Raw genomic sequence first — 13,620 nt, forward strand, 5'->3', positions numbered from 1 at the left:
TATTTATATAATTAATTAATTATTTAAATTGTCTTTATTTTATATATAGTTTAATTATTTTAAATTTATTTTTTATAATTTTAAATGTTATAATTTTATATATAACTTAAATTTTATAATTTTATTTTTTAACTTTATTTTTTTTGTTACTTTTTAAAAAATGTGACATATCTTAAATGTGATAATTGATTGCTAGGATAAATATGTAAAGTCATGTATGGATAATCAATTTTAAAATTTTGATTATTATTATTTATATAATTAATTAATTATTTAAATTGTCTTTATTTTATATATAGTTTAATTATTTTAAATTTATTTTTTTATAATTTTAAATATTATAATTTTATATATAACTTAAATGTTATAATTTTATTTTTTAACTTTATTTTTGTTTGTTGCTTTCTTAAAAATGTGACATATCTTAAATGTGATAATTGATTGCGAGAAGAAATATGTAAAGTTATGTATGTTTAATTAATTTTGAAAAATTGATTATTATTATTTATATAATTAATTAATTATTTAAATTATCTTTATTTTATATAGTTTAATTAATTTAAATTAAATTAAATTATAATTTTAAATGTTATAATTTTATATATAACTTAAATGTTATAATTTTATTTTTTAACTTTATTTTTTTGTTACTTTCTTAAAAATTTGATCTATCTTAAATATGATAATTGATTGTCAGAAGAAATATGTAAAGTCATGTATGGATAATTAATTTTGAAAATTTGATTATTATCATTTATATAATTAATTGATTATTTAAATTATTCTTATTTTATATATAGTTTAATTAATTTAAATTTATTTTTTAAATTTTTAAATGTTATAATTTTATATATAATTTAAATATTATAATTTTATTTTTTTAACTTTTTTTTTTTGTTACTTTCTTAAAAATTTGACATGTCTTAAATGTGGTAATTGATTGCGAGGAGAAATATGTAAAGTCATGGATAATCAATTTTGAAAATTTGATTATTATCATTTATATAATTAATTGATTATTTAAATTATCTTTATTTTATATATAGTTTAATTAATTTAAATTATTTTTCTTATAATTTTAAATATTATAATTTTATATATAACTTAAATGTTATAATTTTATTTTTAAATTTTTTTTTACTTCCTTAAAAATTTGACATGTCTTATATGTGATAATTAATTGTTAGGAGAAATATGTAAAGTCATGTATGGATAATCAATTTTGAAAATTTGATTATTATTATTTTATATAATTAATTGATTATTTAAATTATCTTTATTTTACATACAATTTAATTAATTTAAATTTATTTTTTATAATTTTAAATGTCATAATTTTATTTTTTAACTTAATTGATTATTATCATTTATTTAATTCTCCTTTTTCCTATTAGTCTACACTGAAGATGTGTTATATATTAGACTTGGAGAAATTAAATGCAAATTAAATTTGTGTTTTGAAAATTATGTTAAGTGAGTAAGATTCAAATTGTGTGGCAAAGCATGGGAAAAAAGAGAAACTTAATGGTGGCATGTGATTTGATAAATTGAGAGAAATAGGAGAATTTGAATGAAGAGAAATTAATAAAAGAAAATAAATATCTCTCTCTCTTCTTTCTCTCTATTCCCGTTCAACCCTTCCATTTCTTCTCTTCTCCTTTCTCGATTATTCTTCTCAAATTTTCTCTTATTCTTTACTTTTATTTAGTAAATTTTAATCGTATTCTTTTACCCATTTTGGTCTTCTGGTATAACATAGCACCACTATTCTGTCAAGTGAGTGATGTGAATGCAACTAAGAAAAATTAGGCCTTGAGGGTTCGTGTGGTATGCACATATGAGACAAATACACGTAAAAATCCACACAAAAAAAAGTCTACCCTTGAATGCATATTTCAAAATAAAGAGGTTGGTTATCGTTTTTTTTTTTTCCTGTTATTGTGTAAGTTTTTTATTTTTTACACATTGCTTATTGTATTACATGTTAATTTAGGTTTATTTTTACATGATTTCGGGATAGAGTTATGTGCTTTTAATTGTTTGTCTACCCTTGAATGCATATAAGAAAATCTTTCAAAATTTATAATCTTTTTGTTGTATTTTCATGATTGTAACACAGTTATTTTATTTATTTTTTACTTCTTTATTGTGATTTTCATTTATTGTAACTATTAAATTATATAATTTTTACTTTAACAATTTTTTTTTTTTTTTACGATATCTATTCATCCATGCATGGCATGGGTGATCCACTAGTAGTGAATCAAAACCCTAACCAAGGCAATAAGATCGGAGGTTGTGTGCTGATGATCTCGAGGCGACTGTAGATGATATAAAAGGGAAAGCAGCGGTGAGGATTGCATCAAATAAAGGTAGCATCGACAATTAGGAAAGAATCGGGCTAAACAACAAGAGAAAGCACACCACATTAAACGACAAAGGTGGTTGTCGTTTTGGCCATCCAACTCAAGAGCCTAAAACGCTACCGATTTGGGCAGCCATGAGGGTTGCCAAAAGGCCATCCTGCCCCTCCATTAAACAGTGTTGTTTGAAGCTTCACATAAATACAACATAAGCACTTTACCAAGCTTTGGTTGATTTATGTATTCCTTTTGTACATGTAGAAGAAAACTTACATTTAAACCACAATCACCATAAAATCACTTTTTACCTACCCATACTCATCCCTAAGTTTGGCATTACTTTCAGCCTAGTCTTTTATTTTAATTTTTTGCATTCAATTTTGGTCTTTATTTAAAAAAAATTTGAAAACTTTATGTATTTTGATAACTAGAGTAAAAGAAATCCAAAATGATTGATGTCTACCTACATCTCACTGCATCCATGAAAGATGTTCGATGTTGGATAAACATATCGCAAGACAAATGCTCGACGCCTACTTGAAACTCAAATTGTCAAGACATCTTTTGTGACTCAATAAAACTCTCAAATTTGAGAATTTTGACAATCTTTCTCCTTAATTCTTGACTCCGACCTATTAGAGTCACCAATGAGTGACAGAGAGAGAGAGAGAATAAAGAGGTAAAATAATCATTTTATCTCTTATTTTGAGAGTAAGACTCTCAAAAGAACTGTAGATCACTTGTTATCTTATCATTAAGAATCTTGTCCCAAAACAACCTCTCACCCAAACCATTCACAATGTCGTATTTGTCTGTAAATTTATTTTCATTTTGTAAGCTTTAATCTTATTTTGTGAAACTAAGTATACAAATTCTAACCATCCAATTATCATTTGTTTAACATTTATATTATTTAATTCAACAAATTTTATGTTGATTATCGACTACTTAACACGGCCTTCCTTTTTCGGGTTTTGACCATTTGATACTGATTGTAAATAAAAGTTCAAATGTGAGGTTTAAGGAAAGGGGTCAAGGAGACTACAATACCCAAAACGTGGTCCAGTAGCATAAATGGCAAAGAAATTATTCTAGATCAAGCACTTAACAGTGATGGTTGCTATGGATTCTGGCACTGCAAATCATCCACATTTGCATTATGATAGAAAACTAGAAATAGGTCTAAAAATAACAAAGTGGGTGATACATTAAATAGGTAAAACGAACTCTTATCTGCATTTGTCAATTATTCCCTAATCTAACCCTTACACAATCCCAATCCTAACCCAAATCCTAATGGATGGGATGTCCCGGTCTGCCATATGGGTTACATAGGTTTGGTAAAACTCAACAGTCACCTGAAATCAAATGTTTCGGGTTCGAGTCTCGTAAACTTTAATTGCTCTCCCCCTAAATCTCGAATAATATAATCTTACTTACAAAATATAATGTGTAAAATTACTCAATAACATACTAAAACAATATATATGCTAAATTATATATCTCCATACATAATTTATAATTATAAAATTTTCAGAATATAATTTTTATTTATCAAGCCATCAGGTTGTACTGGGGCCTGTGGCCTGGGTTGTTCCTAAGGCACACGACCAATTTCGTGTTAGGACGGGCCCTCCATGGATGGCACAGTCCCTTTTAACAGCTCTAACCTGAGTTACAGTGAGACAGATATCAGACAGTTAAGTTTGAGAAGCAGCAAATGCATGCATCTTTGCCCCAATACGGACGTCCCAACAAATGCATGCAGACACGGTGTGGTGCCAAGGCCGCCCTGAAACAGTTAGGTGAATAATAAAACATATTAATGTGTGACGGGAAACCAAAATATGAAAGAAATGCATGATGATATGAAAAGGCAAGAGAAAACAGGATGTCGCAATAATTTTAGGGCTGTTTGGTCAGAAGAGATTTATGAACAGAAACAGATTTGGCTTGTTTAGAATAATTGTAGTGAAAAAGGGTATAATTAATTATTTATAGAAATGAAAGAAAGACAACGACCCCTCAACGGCTAGCTTTCTTCTCTACCCACAACACAAAAGCTGAATTGGGAAAAGAAATGGAGGCAGCAGCTGCAGCTAGTCTTTCCTTTTCAGACACACCCCACCACTCCTCATCCAAAGGCAAGCAAGCAAGCATTAACCCTTTATCTGCTTTTCTTTATTCTTCAAGTTCTCTCTCTCCCTCCCTCCCTCTCTCTCTCTCTCTCTCTCCCTCTCTCTGTGAAATCCAGGTTGGTGAAGATGGTGAATTGATTGAGTATTCTCCAAACTTAATTTTACTTGGTTTATACGTATTCTTACCGGATTCTTATACTATTCACTCTGCTCATGTTTTGTTTATGCCTGAGAATCTTTTCCATGTTATCAGTTTATGTTTTGGGTATTGAAATTGCAGGTTAAACGTCCTATGATCTTCAAGATGTTTTGAAAGTAATCTTTCTCTGTTCTACTGTATGTCTCAAGTGAAAGAATCTGTGACTCCGATCCAACTAGTTCTATCAAAAGAAGAGGCATAATGCCTTTTGGGTTGGTCTCGGCATGGAACAAGCGCAGGAGAAGCAAGTCTGAGGATCACATTGACCCTTGTGTGTGTCCTGCTTCAACCTGTTCTTCTGATCTTACCACTTGTTCTAGTCTTAAGAGGTTTTCAGATTTTCAATGGTTAATCCGACCTATTTTTCAGGGATATTTAAGCCTGTAGAATGCTGGCAACTCGATGATCAAAACCCGCCTGCAAAAAGGCGGCACGGATCATCAGTTTTCACTCTCAAGGAAATGGAAGAAGCAACAAACTCTTTCAGAGAGGAGAACTTAGTTGGGAAGGGAGGATTTGGCCGAGTTTACAGGGGCACTCTACGATCTGGAGAGGTAAGCTTCAACTACTATTTTTTCATCAAAGTAGAAGGGTTACTTTAGGTAGCCACCAATCAGCATAAAATCCATCTGATTAAACAACATGAATTCTAATTGGCCAGCTAAAATTCATGAAGCCAATCCTACATAGTGAGATGAACACATAATGTAATGATTTTCATTTCTCAATTGTCAATCCTAAAAGAAAACTATCTTAGAAGTTTTGTTTCCTTCAACCATTCCTTGATCACATTAACTGTACCTTTTCCTGGTCTCTGAAGGTTGTTGCAATCAAGAAAATGGACCTACCACCATTTAAAAAAGCTGACGGGGAACGAGAATTTCGAGTGGAAGTCGATATATTGAGCAGATTGGAGCATCCAAATCTGGTATCCTTGATTGGATATTGTGCAGATGGGAAGCACAGATTTCTAGTTTATGAATTCATGCACAAAGGCAACCTGCAAGATCACTTAAACGGTTGGTTGTCAAATAGAAGACCTGTTTGGCTGTCAAACTTTTCGGCTAAAATCTCACTCTGTTTCACTGGACACTAGGAATTGCTGAGAGGAAGATGGATTGGCCTTTAAGGCTCAAAGTGGCAATTGGAGCTGCAAGAGGACTTGCCTATCTCCATTCAGGTTCTGCGGTTGGGATTCCAATTGTTCACAGAGACTTCAAATCGACCAATATTCTTTTGAGCAGCAACTTTGAAGCCAAGGTGAGCTGACTAGCCATTGACTCCATTTCAAATGAAATTATATGTATCCTAGATAGGAGGAATTCCTACAAAATGGCAATATTTTCTAAAGCTCTAGCAACTGTTCTTACAGATATCAGATTTTGGGCTCGCTAAATTGATGCCAGAGGGCCAAGAAATCTATGTGACTGCCAGAGTTCTTGGCACTTTTGGCTATTTCGATCCAGAGTATACATCGGTATGCATCTTCCTTTGGAACTAAAGAACTAGAACAGTAACTGAGGAACAAAAAATTAAAAAAAAAAAAAAGAACTAGCACAGTAGAACAAGGAAAAATATCATTACAGAATCAGCAAGCAGACAAGAAATGAACAATAACCTTGTTAGGTTTGACAAAATGTGATTACAGCTTGGGGAAGGGAGGGGAATTTTCATCTCATTATCTATGTTAGGATTGGATGATACACAGAAGTTTAAGAGAAAAATGATAGAAATTTAATGTGGTTCGGTATCAAGACACCTACTTCTACAATTCCACAATAATGGGAGAAATCCACTCCATGAATAAATGGTGTAGTTTTTAAACAGAAAAAGTACAAACCCTCTCAAGATACAGTTCGTGCAAACTAAAATTGTAAACCCTCACAACTGGTCAGTCATTCTCAGATGACTACGGTTATGAAGTTGTTGTGGCACACAATCCCAACAAGCTGATTACATTCTCTCTCAGATTACTAAGGTGTAATCAGTCAACAACTATACTGAGGAAGGCCTGTTTATAGGCAGCAACTCTAATGGAAGTAGGTTTACTACGTCCATCCCTATCTGTATTCAAAATAGGATTGGGTTTTTAGAGACTTCATCACTATTAAATTTTGAATTTCAAGAGTTATTTAACAATCTAGCAAGAGTTTTTTAGCTTTGGATGTCTCTCCTTTGGTAACAGACCGGGAAACTCACATTACAAAGCGATGTATATGCATTTGGAGTTGTTCTACTGGAACTCTTGACAGGAAGGAGAGCTGTGGATCTGAACCAAGGACCCAATGATCAAAACCTTGTTCTCCAAGTAGGGACAATTTTCAATCTTCCTACAAAATTCAAGTTGCATATGTATAACAGTATAATATTCCCAAAGAACAATAATGAGTATTCTGCAATTAATGTTCCAGGTGAGGCATATATTGAATGACAAGAAGAAACTACGCAAGGTGATAGATCCAGAGATGAGCAAGAGTTCCTATACAATGGAGTCTGTAGCTATGTTTGCAAACCTAGCATCACGCTGTGTGCGTACAGAAAGTAGTGAGAGGCCATCAATGGCAGAATGCGTGAAAGAACTGCAACTCATTTTCTGTACAAATTCAAAAGGCTTGGGTATGTCCATGAACACATTCAGAATGGTCTAGAAGCTTAATGGACTGAAACTTTCAAATGTCAAGCTAGATATGCTTCAGAAATTTTTCACTGATTCTTCTCCATATAGAGGCTTGCTGAACACTTGCAAGCTTAATAATGTAATTATTGTCTCAATTTTTTATGGGGGGCAAAATTCAGGGACTCGTCCATTATAATGAAGAAGTTCAAAGATTAGGACTTAATTATTTATTTTCTTTTTCAATCAACCCCTTCTATCAATCCAAAGTTTAATGCTGTTAAAAAACTTATAAACTACTTTCATCCATTATCATTCCTTTCTCTCTATACTTTTATCCCCTTCTCTCTCTAATACAAATTGATGTTTAAATCATTTTTTGAAACTTTAGAAACCAAAGAGTTGTCTCAAGAACCTCTCTCCCCATTGTAAAAACTTTTGATTACTGATTCATTTGAATCCGCAAGCTTGTTTTAATTCGAACCCATCTCAGATTTTATATCAATATCCTTTATTACATCAGAAAGATTAAATGGAATCTTCGGTTCAACAAGAATGCAGCTTTTCTATACTGGTAAATAAAATAACCTGCTTTGTCGTGTGGAACTGCTTTGAGGAACTTTCCAGGAAATTAGTTCCCTAATTGCCCTCAGAAGATGCCAACCAACGCCTTTCCTGAAATTATTATGACCATATTTTGGATTCAACCCATTTTGCACAAAATGTTAAAGACTCTCAAAACTGAAAATAGAAAATATAAAACTAACATATTTTAGAAACATCCAATCCATTTAAAGGTAAGTTCCAGAGAACCCAGACAAATAATTGTAACCTGGAACATGTTATCAGGTTATAATTCTCAAAAGGTCATCAACTGACGCCAGCCTTACCTACTTGCTCATAGACACCAACATGAATAGCAATCTATTTAACCTAGAATTTGTTAACACTACAAATGTGTAATACACTATAAAGAAGACGGCCATTGCAGTTATGCAACTATTAAATACTTCTGTCTTAGAACATTTACCTCTGCTAAAACTGCCCCTCTATAGCTAGGGTGTGAAGTATTTAGTTGCCGAGAGAAGAGGATTTGATCAACTAGCAATAGAAGTCAATTCACTGGACATGAGGGATATACAATGTATAATAGACAAAACTTATCAAAAGATACTAATAAGAAGGCAGAATAGAAGGACTACTTTTACCAAAACTAGCCATGGTTCAACTACTATCATCTGCAATGGTAAGAAGAGAAGGACCACCGAGCTTGTCGGTAAGGATGAGGGACTTTGATCACACTGGCAGGCACCATCAAGTCAGACCTCCTATTTTTTTGTTTTTCGCTACGGATGAGAACCTGGAGTCACTACCTTTCCTATGTCTGTGGGCCCATCACATTTACTGAGCATCTGTGTTTAAGTCGAGGCTTGCAATTTTGCAAGAGAATGCTAACCGTTCCCTTAACAAACATTATGGTCATGTAAAATCAGCTTCTAGAGACCGCCATCTGTGGTATCACCAAAATATCAAGCACCTGGTGGGCTTTCTGGTACAAGCCTTTCACGGGATGGGAAGAATGAAGCCTGGAAGCTAGATGCAGGAAGCCAGTGGGCTTGATATCTAGTATACCAGAATACAACTGAGTTACTTTTATTCCAGGGAGCATTATCAGGGTGCTTACCGATTTGACCACTTATGAGCTACCTTTTTTATAATATGAGTTACATAACTTATTTTATTAAGCGTTTATTAAAATTTAAAAATTTAAATGTTATCTAACTTATAAACTATTTTAGCAGTACTTTCAAAAAGCTAGTCCCCCAACTTTTTTAAATAAGCTCTTAATTGCTTATTTCGTTAATCAAGTTAATTACAAATTTACTCTTAATTACATAACTCAAATATTTACAACTCTACCCCTTAAAACATTACAGTCATCCTCTCTCATCTTTTTCTCTGATTGCCTCTCCTCCATCGTCGACTGTCATCACGTCACCTCCAGCAGGTCGGCCAGTCCCCTCTAGCCCAGCACCATCGCCATTGTCGTCATCGTCACCTGGATCTCCTTATTTCACATCCATTACAATCTCCTACTCCTTGATCGGCTACAACCCTCCAGCCCATCTCTGTCTCCCCAAGCCATCACTATCACCTCCATCTTCTCCTTCATTGTTGTTCGTCGCCCTTCATGCATTCACTATAAATACATATATATTCCTATATTAATGTATATACATATATATATTTAATGTATATATTAATAATTATATATAATTTATCAACATCTAATGGTGAAAAAATTTATCACTTAGACATCAATTTAGTATTTTTATGAATTTTATTTGTATTATTTAATATGTTCATTTTAATTTTTTTGTTCAATTCTGATAGTTTATTATATTTTTAAAATCAAACACGTAACTATATAAATGATAGTTTAAAATATATTTATTCAAACACATTATCAACTTAAACGCTTGCTACTCAACTTTTAAGTTTAGCACAACTTATAAGTATAAAAGCTTATAAACTAAAGGAAAAAAAAATGTAAGTCAAATAGCTTCAAGCTGTTGAATTGGCTTATCAGCTACACAACTTATTTAGTTACACATTTATTAAAATTTAATAACTTAAATGCTGTCAAGTTTATAAGTTATTTTAATAGCATTTTTAATAAATTACACCCCTCCAGTTTTTTCAAATAAGTTGTTGATAACTTATTTCGTTGACCAAGTCAATTACCAAATTGCCGTCAAACAACTCAACTATCTGCCCTTCATCATCGCAACTTCCATTTTTGATCGTCGCCTCTGTGGCCACCTGCTCCATTGTCCGTCATCGTCGCCTCCATCATCGCCTCTTTCATCATTCATCTCCGTTGCCTCCATCACCACCTTTTTCATTGTCCGTCTCCATCATCCGTCGCCCACTACCCCCTCTTCCATCTCTGTAGATATATATATATATAATATCTATTATATTAATATATTTAACATTTTTATGAATTAAGTATAAATTTAAATATAAAATATTATATTAATATATTTTTTAATAATTATGTGTAATTGATCAACATTTATTGTAACAATTTTTTAGTTAGATATCAATTTATAATTTTTTTTATTAAAATTTAATATTTTTTATAAATTTTATTTATATTGTTTAGCAACATATCTATTTTTATCTTTTTGTTAAGTTCTGATAGCTTATTAATTTTCTTAAACCAAACACATAACTATATAAATAATAGCTTAAATTACATTTATTAAAACACTTTATCAACTTAAATGTTATCTAACTTTTAATATTTACACAACTTATAAGTATAAAAGCATATAAGTTATAAAAAAAAAAAAAAAAGGTAAGCCAAATAACCTTTATACCAGTAGGCTTGATATCTAGCGACCAATAGGCTCGAACATCTTTGCATCTAGGTTTGCAAATTGAATCTTAACAGGTTTCAAATGCTGAAAACTAAGAGAATGAGAGAAAGATAGAGATAAAAGAATAAGGAAAGCCACATCATGCTAGACGAGAGCAAGGCATTTGAAAGTGATGGTTGCACAAATGGTGGCGAGAGCAAATGCAATTGGGTCACAAAAAGGAAAAAGAAAACACCTAAAAAGGGCAAGAGCAACAACAATTGGCGATAATGGCAGGGATCGTTCGATGGTTGAATAATAGGTAGGGAGATAGCAAATGTCGAAAGAGAACAACGACAAGAACTTGTCAACGATGATGACAATTATTCGATCACTAGAGAAGGGTGGAAAAAAAGAAAGATTTTTTTTTTTAAATATAAAAATATTTTCATCATTTAAAAATATTTAATTAAGCTCAACTTACAATATGGAAGAAATTACAACACAATGTTAAACCTCAAGGGTTCTTATTAGAGATGGCAAAATGGGCCCGGCCCGACGGGCTGGCTCGTTGGGGCCCGGCCTGGGACCAGGCTAGGGCCAGCATTTTGTTGGCCCATTTAAGGCCGGGCCGATTTGGCCCAACCCGCTTGGCCCGACGGGCCAAATGGTGGCGGGCCAGGCTAGCCGGCTTGACCCACTAATCAGCCACAAACCCCTCCTCAGTCTCGCCTCTCGCCCTCGCCCTCACCCTCTGTCACCCTCACCCTCGTCTCGCCCTCACCCTCACCTCGCTCTCTGTCTCGCCCTCGCCCTCGCCCCTCGCTCTCGCCCTCGCTCCTCGTCGTCGTCGCCCTCGTCTCGCCCCTCGCTCGCCCTTGCTCGCCTTCTGTCTCGCCCTCGCCCTTACCCTCGCCTGTGCCCCCGTTTGGCCCGCAGGCCCGTGTAGGGCCGGGCTAGGGCCAGCAATCTGTTGGCCCATTTTTAAGCGGGCCGATTTGGCCCGGCCCGCGGGCCATTTGGTGGCGGGCCGACACGGCCCGTTTGCCATCTCTAGTTCTTATTGTATTTTCTCAAATGTCGATAATACTTCTTGCAATTACCTTAAATTTTATGGACACAACATGTAAATTTTTCTTTTTAATTTTATAATTAAATATGTTTTAATATTTTTCAATTTATGGTATAAAGTTAAAAACTTAAAAAATTGAGTTTTTTATTTTCTTGTTAAAGACTGGACCATTTAATATAAAATTAAAATTAATAAATCAAAAAATATTTTCTAAAACTGAACAGATCATGTATGTTTTATATATATATATATAACATCATTATATTTAATATTATATAAACAAATAAATCTAATAGTTCCATACAATACCCTAGAAGTTTCTTTCAAAAATAAAAAATAGAACTTGTCAAGGAAAAGAATAAAGCACCATTAAGTTCAAAAGTGACCAAAGAAAGGGGTATCAAATTCTTGCCCACCACACTTGGCCTATGTTAATCCATTCTTTTGTCATTGATTCAAAATTTCAACTTAAAGTTTATTATAATTAAGAGGTACACTTCTTTTATAAAATAGTCTATGTGTATCGAATAATTCATAAAAAAAAATCAATTTTTAGTAATAGAGTGAATCACTAAAATGATTGAGGTGGATCGGATACCAAACTAACCTTAGTGGCCCAAGATTGTTTCTTCTTTTTTTTTTTTTTAGGGGGTGGAGATTGAGGAATAAAAGGGTTAAGTCTGAGTTAATTAAATAAAATAATTAAATCAATAATAAGATGTAGGGACAAATTCAAGGATAGATTTGGGGGAGGTTGTCCCCATATCCATCAATGATTTTAGCTCAATTATCCTCTTAAATAGTTCAAATTCTAGAAAAGATTTGAAGAAGGTTACAGCCTAGATCCACACCTATAAGAGACTTTTGATGCATAATAAGCATTCTTCAACATTTAAATTGTGCCCACTCTTTTGGGACAAATGTATCCTTCATTTTAAGTTTGAGAGCTTAATTGACCATTTTTAAAATACAAATACATAAACCAATTTCGCACTTTGTTGTTTAAAAATTTAGGTTATTTACCTAAAAAAGAACCCTTTTATTGTGTTTATTAATTATGTTTTAAAATTTTAACTTTTCTAATATTAAGACCAAATTTTAAATTTATATCAAGTATGTACTATCGTATTACCTTGTCCGCGTCATATAGAATTTTGACATTTTATACATTAGTAATCAAATATTATATTTTTTAATTATTAAAAGAGCACAACAAATCAGTTAACATATTCAAATACTGTCAACCGATTATTCATGTGATGTGTTACTTATAGAAATAAGTGTGTTCATACAAGCGCTAATGTTCTGCCACGATAAAGATTTAAAATAACAAATTTTAATAATTAAGATACAAAATCTTGACGTTTTGTATATCATAGAGTAAATATTATATTTTTTAATTATTGATGAGGTGTTGTATGTATTAAGTTAATATTTTAATAAAAAATATATAAATTGAAAGTACTAATCGTAATATTAAAAAATTAAAAAATTGATATATAATAACAAAATAAAAAAATGTGTCCCTTTTTGTGATTAACCCTATAAAAATTTATACAAATTTAAATTGGGTCGCCCGCCCGTATGCGCTTGGTGAATTTAAACGGACCCTGGCGGGTTGTGTGACTTTGAAGTGTACTTGAACTTTGGAGGGAAAGCCTGAGTCCACGCGGGCCCCGCCCCGCCCCGTTAGATTCGTTTCATTCATTTAGCTTTTTATTAATTCTGATGAATGGTGACAAAAGTTTTATATAGAACTATGAAATGTCACTAAAATAATGTACCGACATTTTTTGTTTTAATTACGAGCTATTTGGTCCCCCTTTTCTTCTTTCTTTAAGGATATCACAAAAGTTAATATATAATTGT

The 13,620-nt window shown here is 32.5% G+C and overlaps 1 protein-coding gene and 1 long non-coding RNA gene across 5 annotated transcripts; one reads left to right on the top strand and one right to left on the bottom strand.

Annotated features, from left to right (window-relative positions):
* Nucleotides 1–3,774: 3,774 nt before the first annotated feature.
* On the bottom strand, nt 3,775–8,905 carry LOC127788264 (uncharacterized). Of its 2 annotated transcripts, none has more exons than XR_008020308.1 (3): nt 8,345–8,905; nt 7,903–7,989; nt 3,775–4,155 (listed from the first exon to the last, which is right to left on the bottom strand). It is a non-coding gene; the product is annotated as an uncharacterized LOC127788264 (long non-coding RNA). The 2 variants fall into 2 exon arrangements; XR_008020307.1 differs by lacking the exon at nt 3,775–4,155 and adding an exon at nt 6,901–7,030.
* LOC127788262 (probable serine/threonine-protein kinase PBL28) lies at nt 4,377–7,560 on the top strand. Of its 3 annotated transcripts, none has more exons than XM_052316377.1 (8): nt 4,377–4,507; nt 4,782–4,971; nt 5,070–5,254; nt 5,521–5,719; nt 5,797–5,960; nt 6,073–6,177; nt 6,886–7,008; nt 7,112–7,560. In XM_052316377.1, the coding sequence occupies exons 2-8, from the start codon at nt 4,902–4,904 to the stop codon at nt 7,346–7,348; spliced, it is 1,083 nt and encodes a 360-aa protein (XP_052172337.1). In that variant the 5' UTR covers nt 4,377–4,507; nt 4,782–4,901; the 3' UTR covers nt 7,349–7,560. The 3 variants fall into 3 exon arrangements, with proteins under 3 accessions (XP_052172337.1, XP_052172338.1, XP_052172339.1); XM_052316378.1 differs by having other exon boundaries at nt 4,488–4,617; XM_052316379.1 differs by lacking the exon at nt 4,377–4,507 and adding an exon at nt 4,543–4,643.
* Nucleotides 8,906–13,620: the final 4,715 nt, after the last annotated feature.

This window comes from Diospyros lotus, chromosome 13 (assembly GCF_014633365.1).
Source record: "Diospyros lotus cultivar Yz01 chromosome 13, ASM1463336v1, whole genome shotgun sequence".
Taxonomy (NCBI): Eukaryota; Viridiplantae; Streptophyta; class Magnoliopsida; order Ericales; family Ebenaceae; genus Diospyros; species Diospyros lotus.